Genomic DNA, 15654 nt, shown 5'->3' on the forward strand with positions numbered 1-15654 from the left:
TGAGCGTCTGCGTCACATGTTGAGACCGGTCGGTACAGAAACCTGCTCAGAGGATGTTGAATATTATTCCTGTGGTGGTGGTAAGGGGACAGAAAGTTCAGGCAGACGGCTCGAGCTGGTTCATCCTCATCATCAAACTCATCCTCCCAGTTTGGTGGTGCTAGATTTCCGGCCCCTCCCTCTGCTCCGTCAGTGTTTTGTGCTGCATTCAAACTTCCAATCCCCCTTTGGACCCTGGCCTCCCGCTTCAAGGACTACAGCCTCTGTACATATGGTGCACTAACTAACCACTAGGCCACATGTTCCCAAACTTTGCCATGCCAAGGACCCCTCAATTGCAAGATGTCTTCAATCCCTTTCCCTTTCCTTTACATTATGATGTCAATTATCAAAACATCTGATATTCCATTTTTTTAAAATAAATTTCCTGACATATATTAACAATTTATACGTTTGTTTATTTTATTCCATATGTTGTTTTTGTTCAGTCTTTCCATCAATCAATAGAACATAATTTGATATGCAGTGATTAAAAAGATCTCAGATTGAATTTTTATGTTATTTACACAAATGATGTTGTTAGTGGATTTTTATTTTTGTTCTATTTCCCTCTCTCTTCCCTCAAAGTTTCTAGAACTCTGCCCTTGAACCCCCTGGCGACCCCTCGTTGGGTCAGGACACCTTCTTTGAAAAACAACACAAGGCCATCGAATCTTCCTAATACAAATTCCTATACAATAATAAATAAGCATCAGAAGAAGAATATTGAGTTGATTGGATGAAATTTGACAAGATCATGAAGAGTTTGGATGATGGTGGTCTTCAGGGTGAAGGTTCATATGTACCCCGCATGTCTTTGAATTCTGTCAACGTCTGTATATATAACAGCTGTTTTCATAATTAAACTTTCATCCACACAATTCATTTACTTCCATAAGAATAACTTAAATAATGAACAAATACAAGCGGACATGTCATGTTTTGAGATGTTTATTTCACATTTCAATGCCCCTGTAGGATGAATGTCGAGCTCTGGTGACACTCAGACCTGCTGTGCAGCTTCAACAGTCACGGTCATGTCACGCTGGACGGAGAAAACACGGAACAGGAAGAACTTTTCTTATTGTAGGCGATAGAGAGGTAAATGTAAATGTTCTCTGTCCCTCCCATTGCTGTAATTAAAGAGAGTTTTGATTTTCCTGAAGGATGAAGATTTCATTTTTTGTGCCAGTCATCATTTTTTAGAGAAACCTTTGATTATTAAAAAGGCTCGACGTAGCAACAAGGGCGGAAAAAAGACACTCCATTGCAAACACTGAAAGACAATTCAACAAATGCTTCATAAATAAATAAATACATAAATAAATAAAAACCACATGCAAACATCTGACAGGCAAGAACAAACAAAACAAAGAGTCTAGAAACAGTTCAGGCTACAGTGGGATTGTGAGTTTGAAGTTAGTCCGGTACCCGAGCCTTAGCCCTTTATCAAAGTCCCGCCCGCTCAGGTTTTCACAGGAGATTGTTCATTATAGTAAAAGCTATTGCTAGGTCCCAAATCACCCAGTAGCTAAAGCCTGGTAAGAGCAAACACATGCACTCCCATGTTTTGTTATATCCTACATGACATCCAGGTCCTTCTACTTAAATGCTCTTGTGCTCTCTTTTTCGATCGCTGCGCTCTGACCCGGTCTCTGCCTGGGGAACAAGCCAGGAGGAAACATTCATCCATCCATCAAATCCAAACCAACATACTGAAGTCTAAACTCGGTGGTTTGAATGATTGTGCACTCCCCTCTACGAGAAAGGGGGGTGCGGGCCTGTGGGAGCGGTCTGACGACACACAAACGTTTGATCCAGGCACAAACAGGGCTGCAGGAAGAGGAAGAAGAGGAGGAGGAGGAGGAGACGTGTGAGGGGCGTTACACACCCACAGCGTTCCCGTTCACTTGTGCAGGAGGACGCTGGTGGGGGAGCGGGCTGCGTGGGGGTCCTGCAGCAGGAAGATGGGGGGCCCGAGGAGCCTCTGCTGAGTTTCCCCTCACACTGATGTGCTCCCAGCCTCCCTGAAAATGTAACACACATCAATGACTGTTAGAACCTAAAAGTGATGTAAGATGGTGATAATTCTATATAATTCAAAATGCATTGTTGTCCAGAAACTATTTAAAATATCCCTGAAATTTAAGGAAAGGGAAGGAACATGTAATGATGAACTCACTCCTATTCCATAGTCCCAACCCTGGCCCTTGGGTTGCATGGGTCCCACCCCCAGCCTGTGGCAGACAGCTCCAGGGGTCTCCGATGTGAAACCTGGAACCCCGTCTGCTATGATCCACACCTGCAGAGAATACAGAACCCAAAAAAGAATCCATTATTTATCACCAGATAAAGTCAGCTCCCACATTAACTCCTGCCTGACTTCAGTCTCTTAGACAGAGGCAGTATGACCCACCTGGTCCAGCGGTCCCACAGAAACCTTGGTGACGTTGTTAGAGATCAGCTCCCAGGCGGAGCCCTGAGGGTAGCTGGGGGTGAGGCCTTGTCTAAACCACAAGTTACCTAAATGAAGACAGAGGAGGGTCGCACTTTAGTCGATTAAATCCAACCCAATCTAATGAAAATAAAAACATGGTGTTAACTTCTCCTCACTGTTTTCATCCACAGCAAACACGGAGGTCCTCCCCACAGACAGCTGAGTGAGAGTCTGTCTGAGCGGGGACGGGATGTGGTACCAGCATTCTCCTGTAGGGGGACAAGATAGTTATGTTTTCTATAGAAGCGGGAGATTAATATTTGAACATTTTGAAATGATGTCCTGCATATATGATGCATTGAGTTTCATATCTTCAACTGACCTGCAGGGTTCTGTGGAGAGACAGATCCTCTGTAGAAAACAGCTCCATCTTTGGCGATGGCCCACACCTGGTTGGCTCCGCCGATGGAAATGGACTTAAAGGGCTGGTCTGTGCCCACATGCAGCCAGGAGCTGCCCTGTGAAATCAAAACCCAGTGAAATTAGATTAAATATGTGCAGCTCAAGCTGTCTGCATGAACTCGCTTGCAGGCGTTGCCTCGATTATGCTGAAGGTAGCTTCAGGAATGATGTCAGAATTTGAACGTGTCAGAAATGTTTTCATCCAAATGCCGAAGCATAGATGTAGAGTTAATTATTCCCCGACTTTAAACTAACCCTTCAGAAACACCGATGTTAATAAATACACATTTTACCATTACAGAGACATTTTCAAGAAGTTTTTGTTTTTCTCACCGCTGGGTTTTGGGGGCTGACTCCCAGTCGACACAGAACATCTCCTTTATCATTGAGCGCCCACACGGGGACCTGCTCCATGCTGCTCTGTGCCAGACACGGCATCACAGAGATGTCACTCAGAGAAATGGGCGGGACCTGCAGCCATGGACCTCTCAGCGAGAGTTTACACTTCCTGTAATAACCAGAATATGTGATTGTTTTTATGCTGAGAAAATAACGAGTTATGAGCTACAGAATGTGTGTGTGTGCGTGTGTGTGTGTGTGTGTGTGTGTGTGTGTGATCACCTGGTCCATCTTCTGCGTCTTACAAAGTCTTTCATGGTTTTGTGGCCATGAAATGTCCTGCAGGAGACAGAAGGTTAGACAGTTTCTCTTACAGTGAGGTGTGTTCATCGAGACAAAATCCTGGTAATAAAAAAAATAAATAACGTACACAGGGAAGTCCGCGGCGTACTGCCAGCCCTCTTTGTCCGTCCCTCCAGGAACGTTGTAGTCCACCGCCCACTCTGACACCTGAATGCACACACAGGTGATGGAGAATGAGCTCATGATGAAACAAGAAATAAAGTGTGTGTACGCAGGAGTCACTTTCAAACCATTCCACCTACCCAGGACCACTGAGGGGAGGGCGGGTGTGTGTTTCCTTTGGTGCACTCCTTCAGGCCGCTCTCATCGCTCCACATAGGGCGGTCTGTAGGAAGTCCTCTGGAACCAGAAAATACCAACTATTATAATTCTAAGAATTCAAAGAGAATGGAGATAAACTCGATGTGTTTAAATAATGGTTTTTACTTGTCTGTATATCCTGTCATTGGGTTCCATCTTTGATTCTCGTACACATGAACACTCCTGACATCAGTCTGCTGGTGCATCTCAACCTCATCTCCTGCAGAGAACACACACGATGTAATGATAGACAGCTAAATACCTTGACGTCTTTTTGCATATATGCATGTCTCTGTAGCTACAACAGACCGTGCTTAGGTACTTGCACACATTACTACAAGCTGTTAGCAAGAAGAAAATGCACTGGTATGTGTAAAAATACACCCAAAGCAAACAGCCTTAGCCTAGTTTCCTTCTAAATTATGATATATTAAAATCGCTCCAGCTCCAGCGAGAATAACTAAACAATTATTATAATAATAATAATCAGGAGTATGCAGGACTCAAATGTATTTATATATTTATCAAAGAAAGGAGAAGATGACATCTATATAAAAATGTCCACAGGGCCTTGATTACCCGGGGTGGCTTGGTGCCCAAAGCGCCCGCTGTAGACCCAGGCAGTGCCGTCCCACCCGATGCCCCACACCAGCCCTAGACTGCTTGACTCTACGCAGCGCAGGTGACCTGGGACCTGCCGCCAGAACCTGCAGCACCACACAGCGGAAGCACCCAGTGTTAGCAACTGTAGTGTTCATGCACACAGAGCAAAGTGAAAGACATACAGATGAGCAGCAGGAGTGTGACACACTTCCAGCAGGCGGAGCGGTGAGTAAGCAATGTTAGCAACATGACACGATGCAGAGTTTAAAGAGAGAGAGAGAGAGAGGACAGCTGATTAAAGAAGTAGAGAATGAAATCAAATCTACAGGTGTTGCTCTGCTGAGGGTTCATCTTTTTTTGGATTTTCTCTGTCTTATGCGACTTTAGGTCGTCAGTTTATGTGTTTTTTCAAAAGCCTATTCCAGAGATCTTCAGCCCAAATACAACCTGGCCGTCTTTGGAGGCTCTGCAGACACTTAACAAGCTCACATGCAGTTTGCAGATTGCTCTGCATCTGGGAACTGTATCAGGGGTTTGCAGGAAAAACGTGGAAGTCTACCTCAACACCCTGCTTCTTGCTCTGGCTTTAGGACATGTTGTCTGTTATACGACTGGAAAAACTGCTTCTGCACAAACCTACTACAAAGAGCACATTCTGGGTGTTTGGAGACATTTCTTGGCACAGCGTCAAACAAGTCTACAGACATAGAGACCCCTGCCTTCCCGGTTAGAGGAGCTGGTCTTAGTGCAGGACAATTCATCGAATTTAAATCAAGAATTTGGCTTCCCATGATCATGAAACAAGACGATGTAGAGTAAATGATTACACTGTGCTGCATGCTGTGTTCTGCTCTTCATGATCATAGGTGTTGTGATGTGTGAAAAACATTATATTATAGGTTTGTTTTGGACACAAGAGAACATCGACACTATCTAAAAAACAAGGTAAATTTATTTGATTTTCTTTGTATTATTATATATCATTATTTATATATGATTTCACTGATTTATTGTTTGTTTTTCTTAGTGTTCAGAGCGTTCTAATGTAGGTGATGCAGATGTTGTAAAATCATTGCATAACTGTGTTTAATTATCATGATGTCAATAGCAATCAAAATAATCAGAATGGTGGTTTTTGCCATACTGGAGCAGCTCCAGTTGTCTTGGTGTTCAACTTGAAGTTTTTTTGCCTTCAGACATCTGAGTCGTCCCAGCTGGCTCCCGAGATGTTACTACTGTGATACTGGCTGCCCTGATTCTGTTGTTTGTTTGTCTTGTACTGTACATGTGTTGTTTTGTAGAAAGAAAAATTGTAAAACTGAAACCTGTAAATAAATACAAATAAAACTGATTAAAAAAAAGTCTCACATGAGGTCACAGGCTGGTGTCTGAGCAGGAGCCTCCAGAGAGAAGGACGGCTCGTGGACCATGATGTCTCCCTTTGAGGTCGTGGACCACAGGGCGTGTCTGGACGGGGGTCCTGTGATCCCCCGACACTCACAGCAACAGTCAGACAACAAGCTAAGCTAAACATGCAGGACAGGACCGGGAGACAACAGGACATGTGATCAGAAATGGGCTTCAGCTGGAGAGACCTTAGAGGTTCATAAAGTTGATTCTGTGTTTTGTATGTTTATTTTTTACCCATTCATTCATGTCCCTCTCAGTTTGTGCCGCCAGGACCAGAGGCCACCTCTGCTTGGTCCTCTGGGCCGTGTACACAGCGAAGGCATGGTGGGAGTCCCTGAGCACCGGAACCAGCGCCGTCACCTCGTTTATAAACACATGAAGGTACTGAAAGAGAAAAAGGGGGACACTTTTGAGTAGAAAGTACAAACGAGGATTTAACAATATTACAGCTGAACCAACCTTTTTCTCATCGTACTGTGTGTAGTAGACAAAGAAGATGCTGTCCTTCCTCCCGTCGGGTTTGGTTGACTGTTCCAGGGCTACACCCACATCCACCCAGCGCTGAGGCTTCCAGTCTCTCCACCAGCGCAGCGAACCTTTACGTACCCACACAGACTGAGGACAGACACGGGAAGATGAGACAAAGAGATGACAGAGACATGGAACCTTAACATCCCACACACCCTCTCTCTGTGCACTCCTACTTTAGGGTGATCCTCTTGCAGTGAGTGTACACAGATGCTGACTTACTGAGCCTGTGCAACACCGTTTGTTCACCATGAAAGACTCTCTGTAAATGTGACATGAATGTTTATTTCTCATACAAAAGAAAACTGCTCATAGCTCCTGTGAGGATATTTGGGTTTGTGTTGGTTTTGGCCTCCCTGTGGACCAATCTGATGTCTTTGCTGATCCTGTCTGCTGGAATATTTTCAGACTCATCCTGATTCATTTCAGCAGACAAATGGTATTACTCACTGTTGATCTTTTTCTGTGAAAAATGTAAACAAAGGCTCGTTCTGCAGCGTGCAATTTATCACCTAGTCCGACATCTACAGTGTGGCAGCTGTTTCTGCCATTTAAAAAAAAGAACTATGTGGAAACTATCAATCTTCTTCTTGATGGTCATTCAAATCTTGATCCAAAGACAACTGGACTTTGTAGAAGATCAACATCCAGTTAAGATTAATCTTAGTCTGTTAGATATCCAGTTAAAAACCTCACACAGGAGGCTGTAAGATAAACATTAGTTCATTAATAATCAAGATAAAAGCAGTCTCACGTTGCTCCTCTCCAGCGGTTTCTTGCTGATCTCCTCTTTGTGCTCCGGCTGCTCGCTCCAGGCTGCTGACTGAACCGGAGTCAGTGACAGGGAGCTGGTGAGGGGACCTGATGGAGACACAGACACACAGAGGTAGATGGATGAGCTGAGTGATGACACATGGGAGTTATCTCTAAAGCAGACACAGAGTTTACGACATTCAAACAACATGGATAGAAATAAAACGGACAATCACCTCAAGTGTTTTTGATTTTGAAAGTTTGAGTTGAGAACATTCATGACTCTTATGTGTGAAATAATTGTACACTAGTTTTTCCACATACCTGAGGAACTGAGCCAGCTGATCTGTGACTCTGCGTCCACATCGCAGCCTCCACCGGAGATCCAGGCCCACACCGGTCCATCCTCTTCCCCCACAGCCTGAGAAGTCTCCAGAGTCCCGAGGGCGTATGTGGCCGCAGCACCGGCGTCCCCTGATGAGAGCCCCAATGCGTGTGCACTGCGAGCTGCTTCCGCCCCCTCCAGATCTACATTCATCCACGGCACGTCTTGTCCCGCCGCCACAGGGGTCAGCAGGACGGGGGCCGGGGACGTCTCCTCGCCGTCCTCCCGAGGGGCCTCTGCGATGGACGCCGGCTGTGTGGAGGTCCTGTCGCGGTCTGACACCAGGCTGTTGATGAAGCTGTCGCTCGCGGGGATGAAGGGTTTGGGGGCGTCCAGGAGGAGGGCTGACGGAGTGTCCTCTGTGTTCAGGGGAGGTGAAGGTGTGTCAGCCGCCCCCAGAGGGACCACAGAAGGGGCCGCTGCCTCCGGGACCGGCGTGTCATTGCGGCTGTTTTGTGGCTCAGCGGGTCCCAACTCTGAGTCTGAGTCCGTGCAGCTCAACACTGAGCCCCTCGAGGCCTCGGTCAGCTGGGTGCTTAACTCACACTCATTCCTAATAAAAGACAAACACAAGTGGAAGGAGGAGGGAGGATTAGAAAAATAGTCAGGTTGATTTCAAGCATTGAAAAAATGACTTCATATCGAGTATTAGGAGGCGAGAAGGCAGTGTGGGAAATTAAAATGCTTTTCTTAGGTAGAGCTGCTAGGCTCCTGGTCTAAAACATAAACAACTGAAGATATCACCAAGAACGATTTCTACAGGTACAATCAAATACTTGATAACCTGTGTCCTGCTGTGAGATAACAGCTGATCAAAGCATTCAAACACTTCCTTGCTGACATCACAGTTTGAGAGTGTGATACCTTATAATAATAAAAGGTGTACATTCCTAGATAACAGTTACATTCGCTCATAATTAGAGGAAGAATATGCACGGAATGATAACGTTAGTTTCTATCTAAAATGTGGTTATGTTCCTCCAGACTTTCAGTATCAATATTCATCTTCTTTGGTTGCTGATCAAACAAGATCTGCTGAAAGTATAAGTAAGATTGTCTTTGTTGTTTTATTGGAGGGTTACCTAAAAGTACCCAGCCAATCAGAGACGATACCTAACACTACATGTGCCTGTGCCTGACCAATCAGAGACGTTCAACGCTGCAGGCCCTGCCCCCAAATTCTCTGGACCTTTGGAAAGTACTACCCCCCATTATTTACCCCAGAACTAATTGAAGACCCCAGTTCCTTTAGTTGAAATGCATGTAGTTCTCTAAAAGGCCTTTAATTCCGGGGGAAAGTTCCTGAAGTCGAAAAGGGGCTCATGTGATATTCATCAATATATTTCTCAGTTATGCTCCTCTGTTTCTATTATAAGAGTTAAGCTGCAAAACTTCCTGAACTGAAAAAGCGCTCTGAAGCACCAGCTTTAGACATCAGTGAAATAAATCTGTTATCTGGAGTTAACCGTTAACGACTGCTTTGATTGGAGTAAACCTTTTCACGATTCCTCTTTGGCTAAAAAAACATTTGTTTGAGTCCATCATATTTAATCTGAGAAACTTTAAAGAGAAAACAAAGTGCTTACAGGCTGAGATCTCATGTCCTCGTATACGTTGACCCATGTGCCAATGCTTTAAATAACCGGGACACCTCAAAGCACCTTACTCAGACAACCGTACTGACCTGGCTGGTAGAACTTCTTTACTGTTCCCCCACTGGGCAGAGACGGGAATCCAGCCGCTCCCGCTGGGTTCAGACGGGGTCACACCCATCCTGAAATACAGGCCGCGGTCCTCGCCTACCGCCCACACCTGACGGGAGAACACAGAGGACAACAATGAAGAGCAAAGGTGAGAGGAAACAATCGCACACACAAAAACACCTGTTGTAGCATGTCTGATCTCTTTATTAGGCCGCTCCTGAAAAAAAACAGTAACACCATAAGAGGAAATAATGCGTCAGAATCCTAATGAATGTCACTATAAAACGTGTATTAGTCCTCACAGACGTATCAGAGGCACTATTAGGACACAGGCGACTGTGACTTTATAAGGACATATACTGTAACACTGGCGCCTGCCACCTCACACAAGCCATACCCATAATTACAGCCCGGCAATATGAAATATGGGATATGATGACGAGGCCTTGGCCAGCTTCTAATTAGGGAGTCTCCCATATGTCAGGCCAGTGGGGATATAGTCTGGGGATATATAAGGCTGGGCCTGAGGTGCTGCTACTGCTGCTGGGACATTGGCTGGATCGTCTGTACTCGAGTTACAGGACGGGACTCGAGGCTGCAGGAGGAGGGGGGACAGGGGTGAGAGAGAGAGAAGGGGAGGAGGTGTGAGAAATGAGTTTGCAGTGCTAGCAAAGTCTTCAGGAGTGAGATACAGAGCGAAGGGGGCCCAGATCTGGCTTAACCTGAAACCAGATCCAACGTCCAGGCTATAGTGACTCGAGTAGAGAGACAAAGTGGGTCAGAAAAAAAAGCAGCAGGAAGGATTAAAGGAATAATAGAAAACAGAGACACTGAAATAAAATGTTATCGTTAATGATACAACATTTCTGTATGGAAGTTAATATTTACAGTCTATGGTATAGATCTGTGTGATTAAATATCATAAAATGCTGATCAAATCTGTTTTAACTTCAACCTAAACTTTTGTCATCGAGTCATTTTGAAAACCTCCTTCAGTAGTATTAATAATCACATAGTTCAATCACAATGAATGCAAATAGTGACTACTTGTAATTCTGATCAGGCCGACAAAGGTGTAGTACCAAAATGTTGTCAAATGTCTTTTTGCAAGTTAGTCAGTGTGTGGGAGTTTACCTTTAAGTTTTGAATGGACTGCAATATTTAGTTTTCTTTTAAACAATTTATAAAACAAACAACAAAAATGTAGTTTTATGTAGAGATAGACAGAGTGAGGGGCTGCACATGAAAGAGTGACTTGCTCAAGGGCCCCTCCACACTGCTCAGAAAGTGACCTGGTACTACCAGACCGGACTCCGGGACTTGAACCGGCAACCCTCCAACTCCCAACCCAAGTCCCTACAGACTGAGCTACTGCATCCCCGCTAAAATGTATCATATCCAAAAAAAAAAAAACAATGATGTCATTATCAGGAGAACATTTTTAACCTGATCGTTGAGTCCTACATCCACCATCATCATCTCCCCTCCGATGGCAATCCAACCAGAGCCGCAGGGATTGTGGGAGTTCACGCCGCGCCTAAACCACACCTTTAAACACACACACAAATAAATAAACACATAAGTTATAGCTGTGATGACAGTAAACTGAACTCTGCAGAGATTTAAATATATGTGTGAGGAGTGTTGGTTCACCTTGTAGTCTTTAGTGACCAACCAGACCACACTGACTCCCACAGCCACATGAAGAGCTTCAACCTCTTTTCCTGGTGATTCCACCTCCACCCACGACGTGCCTGATGGAGGAGGAAGATCAAGTGGTTACTGACGCTGAGCAAAGTCTAGACCTCGTGTTATACAGCTACCAGCATGACGGTTACAGTCAATGTTGTGTCTCGTAGAATTCCCTCGTAATCATAAAACGCGTATGTTCGCCCTCCTGTTTCAAAGATATTTAAAAAGACTGTGGAGAAGTAATGCTTTGTAGATTATGACGCTGTAACAGAGATCATTTATGGCTCTGATCCAAAGCAATTTCCACTGAGAGAAAATGCATTACAAGCTCCTAAAAAGACAAGAGGTTATTAAAAATAAAGATTACGTTACACCCTGGGTGATTATAAATCATATGATGCTTTGTTTTTTGTTTTGATTGGTCATAGGGCATGTTTGTGTCGTGGTTTGTTTGTTTTTTTCTTTGTGGGGAAAAGTAAATGTGAAGTTCGGTGAACACTGACCAGTCGGGCTGTCCAAGGTGAGGCCAGTACGGACCAGCAGGTTCCCGTCCCACAGCAAAGCCCACAGCAGGTCTCCGGGGCCGGCTGACAGCTGAGCCACCTCTTTGGGTACTTCAACTTCCTCCCAGCAGGTACCCTCCGGGACCCGAGGGTGGATCCCCTCCCTGAACCACACCTACAGGGTACAAACACAGCTAAAAGATTGGACTGTATGGGACAGCACATAGCATTCTCCTTAAGTAAAATGATTTACTTATATAATGTATAAACAGGATACTTATGTGTGTGCAAGAACAGAACATTTTATATTGAAGATTAAACAATGAAAAGTTTTATATGAACTTTGTTTTTGTTGAAATAACTCAAAAAGATTTCATGCGATTAAAAGGACTCTAAAGTTTCAAATGCAGAATTGACATGGAGTCATGCTGCCCTCTAGTGGCAAGAAAATAAAGTCACTCCTACTGACATCCAGACATCAGCTCCAGTTTCCAAATGTGATACAAATTAGCAGCAATATTTACAACCCTAACCTTTTTTTTAATTACAATTGACTGTTTCTAAATGTCTGTTAAAGGAAATGAAGACAAAGCTAGGTGTACTTCACCTGCTCTAAAAACCTTTGTGATATGATGAGTGTTTTTTTTTAACCAGGGGAGAGAAAGTGGGGGTGACATGAATAGTTATCCAGTTTGGTGGATTATATCCTCCGTACATTGGGCACAATCGTTCTGCCCTGTGAATCGATGTGTTGTCCAATAGTCTCACCTGTCCTTGTTGGGACACGCCCCACAGGTAAGGATACCTTCCAGACTGGTCACTCATCTCCCAACCCCCACAGCTGATGTCACAGAGCGGCAGCGGGGGCTTCCTGGGATTATCCAGCGGGACCTGAAGAGAGACAGTGACTTCACATGAACCCTCTGACCTTTACGAAACTTTTTACATTGAAAGGTATTTGATTAAAACTCACAGAATCTTTCACAAGACAAGCGTCAATAAAGAGTGTCCAAACCTTGGCCCAGGTGCCTTGTGCGATGTATCGCCTGTAGCGGATCCAGCGCCTTCGACGGACACACGAGTTCCACTTCTTGTCGGGGGAGAAGTTTGCTGGGAAATCGACTGCATACTCCCAGCCCTGAGGAGAGTCACAAGCCGCTGGATTTAGTGTTCAGAGTGTGGGAAAAAAACATTTATCAGTTAAAATTGGAAAGATGGCAAACCACTAAAAAGTAAAGACTTCAAATGTACCCCGGTCTGGCTGGGTTCTCCTCCACAGCTCTGGTCCACATACCAGTCCCCCTCCCACTCCCAGCTTCTGGAGGGAAGCTGAAAGCTGTGGAGCGGCTGAGGGTTCATCCCGGTCACGTCGCTCCACGGCCAGCGGTCGGTGGGCAGCAGTGTGTCAGTGAAGCTGTCGACTGGGTTCCACCTCTGGAAACACACACAGACACACAGTCACACACACAGTCACACACAGACACACACACACACACACACACACAGACACACACACACACACACACAGTCACACACACAGTCACACACACACAGACACACACAGACACACACACACACACACACACACACACACACACACACACACACACACACACACAGACAAACACACACACACACACACACACAGACACACACAGACACACACAGACACACACACACACACACACACACACAGAACAACTTTAGCATTACCAACATACAGCGCTACATTGTGCGTTGTACATGTGAGTTTGACTGACCTGGTTTTCATAGGTCTCCTCCCGGTAGCGGATGGAGGTCTCACTGGGCATCATGTTGAGGTAAACATGGTGGTCACAGCCGATGCCCCAGCAGCGCCCCTTCCCTGCAGTGACCCTCTTCAGCTCCAGCAGCAGGTCGTCCGCTCGCTCCCAGCGCTGACCGGCTGTGGAGAGGCTGTACACCCTGCCGTACACGTCCACGGCCCACAGCAGCGTGATGGCGGGCATAATGACCCCTGAACAGAGACAGGAGGGAAGGTTGTTATTTCATACACGTGAACTTCAACCTAACATCCTGGAATGCCATTATGAGGACTATTAACTATAGAAGTAAAACAATCTTTGCAGTTTTGTCCGTGTGAAAAGCACAGATGGATTATTTGTTAAGGACAGATTTATTCTATTTGTTTATTACTGTTTGTCAGTTTATGTGTTAAATAATTTTTCAAAATTTTGAGAATGTTTAATCAAAATTTTACCAAAACAATTGAATTAAATGTAAAAAAGAAAATTGTCCCATGTTTTCTTTGATTATCAGAACTCATTTGTTTTCATCTTAAAGTTGTACAGAAAGCAGAATTTGTTCATTTCAACTTCCCCCTTAAAGTTTTGACCACTTTTTTAGAGTTTCCCTTTAGCATTTCCAATCATTTCATTTTAAGTCTTACTTCTTCAAAAAAAAAAAAAAAAAAGAAGATTTTTCCTTACAAGTGAGCGCTTCACCGTTGCTATGGAGTTTTAATTTGAAGTTTCTGACCGGAAGTCCTGAGCTCTTGCTTTATCGACTGATACTAATCCTCTACAGTATTGACTGTCACTGCTACACATTCAAACAGGCCTTAAATCGACTCACTTTGATTGAATATATAGACTTATGTGATTAAAAACAGTCGCTTTAACTTTTATTCTCAAATACAAATCAGCCAAAATAATACCTGTAGAGGTAAATATTTAAAATCTAACTATCTAATTGTCATGGTATTCTGCAGAATAAAAGTACTACCATTGCATGGAGCTGTGTGAACATATGCTCCAGTCAGGATCACAAACACTCCGGACCTACCTGATTAAAGGTGGGATATCCGATCCGATCCGCGGTTGTCAAGGGAATATCAACATGTCATGGCATCAGGTGTAACAGCTGATACCTGCCGTCTCCGAGGCCCATGCTAAAACACATTTAAACCTCACGTTGAACAACAACACCATGCAGCATAATAACACAGAAAGCTGATATGGAGCCGTTTGCCGCAAAGTCGGCACTAAGCTGTTTACATTAGAGGCTGCGGTTAGCACTGAGCTAACACTTACAGGTTTACAAATACGTCACAGTTTCTTACCTGTGAGGCTGCGTCATGAGCAACACCTGTGCACAGGAGAGGTAAAGTCATTCGTGCACATTCCTGCAGCGGTGTTTAATTGTCATTCTGGACCAGAGGAATGCTCTCTCTCTATCCAACTCCCCGAGTCCACAACCACAACAGGAAATGGAGGAAGTGCCGTCCTGATTGGTTGAGACTCTGCAAGGAGGCGGGATCTCGTCTTCTTATTGGTGGAACACCGGAGCACCTGTTTCTTTTTTTTTTTCCTCGACGCACCGCTTCAGATTGACGCGCATATTTTAATAATTCATTCAGCGCCAACCGAGTTAATTATTGAAGCACGGGGTTGGCGTTACCTGTTTGGCAACATTTTATCTAAAGCAGAAAATAGACTGCATGTTTGTTTTGCATAAAGATTGCCAAGAACCAGTAAGAAAATAAATGACTGAATAGTGAAGACACTTTCTTAAAAATCATAACCAAGAACCTCCTTTCTTTAGCTTGCTCAATAGCCCAATTTATCCTACAGTGTGTGTGTGTGTGTGTGTGTGTGTGTGTGTGTGTGTGTGTGTGTATATATATACTGGGAAGAACAAACGAAAGTTTCAACAAGTCTTATTTGTCCAATCAGAAACATGTTAGAGAGATTGTAATAATTCCGCGCATGCTCAGTTAGATGCTGCCGCCACCAGGAGGACAGGTGCTACTGAAATAATTGGAAAAATGTTTCAAGGCTTTAAAAAAACATTTTAAATAGTTATAATTGTTTTGTACATCCTACTTTTTTTTATGTATTAACTTAAAAAAATACTTAGTTGAGTCCTTGTTTTGTTGGCTTCCAATCAGAATACTGTTTTTTTATTGCCCACTATATGGTCACAAGTAATGTGACTTGGTGTTTTAGCAAAACAGTTAGCATTTAGACATTGAGCAACAATCGTGAAAGGTTATAAAACAATCAGCAGTGCTCCTGCTGTAAAAAAAAATTAGATTAAAAATATAAAAAGCAATTAAAATATATGATATAACAAAATGTTATAAAATTCTAAATGTAC

At 44.0% G+C, this 15654-nt stretch overlaps 1 protein-coding gene and 1 long non-coding RNA gene across 3 annotated transcripts; one reads left to right on the top strand and one right to left on the bottom strand.

The window, feature by feature from the left end:
* Window positions 1-974: 974 nt before the first annotated feature.
* Window positions 975-14771, bottom strand: tecpr1b (tectonin beta-propeller repeat containing 1b). 2 transcript variants are annotated; one of them, XM_020636239.3, is made up of 26 exons: window positions 14618-14771; window positions 14341-14446; window positions 13278-13513; window positions 12769-12951; window positions 12533-12655; window positions 12286-12408; window positions 11518-11692; window positions 10976-11076; window positions 10769-10870; window positions 9304-9431; window positions 7559-8172; window positions 7236-7342; window positions 6413-6568; window positions 6188-6337; window positions 5912-6069; window positions 4520-4647; window positions 4067-4160; window positions 3883-3979; window positions 3708-3787; window positions 3560-3616; window positions 3272-3446; window positions 2859-2994; window positions 2653-2745; window positions 2456-2562; window positions 2222-2341; window positions 975-2066 (listed from the first exon to the last, which is right to left on the bottom strand). In XM_020636239.3, exons 3-26 carry the CDS (start codon window positions 13503-13505, stop codon window positions 1923-1925), a joined length of 3579 nt encoding a protein of 1192 aa, XP_020491895.3. In that variant the 5' UTR covers window positions 13506-13513; window positions 14341-14446; window positions 14618-14771; the 3' UTR covers window positions 975-1922. The 2 variants fall into 2 exon arrangements, with proteins under 2 accessions (XP_020491895.3, XP_065820920.1); XM_065964848.1 differs by lacking the exon at window positions 14341-14446 and having other exon boundaries at window positions 14618-14754.
* Window positions 9341-12452, top strand: LOC136183053 (uncharacterized). The gene is made up of 3 exons (XR_010668880.1): window positions 9341-9470; window positions 11491-11699; window positions 12313-12452. It is a non-coding gene; the product is annotated as an uncharacterized lncRNA (long non-coding RNA).
* Window positions 14772-15654: the final 883 nt, after the last annotated feature.

The sequence above is a fragment of the Labrus bergylta genome, chromosome 16 (assembly GCF_963930695.1).
Source record: "Labrus bergylta chromosome 16, fLabBer1.1, whole genome shotgun sequence".
NCBI lineage: Eukaryota > Metazoa > Chordata > Actinopteri > Labriformes > Labridae > Labrus > Labrus bergylta.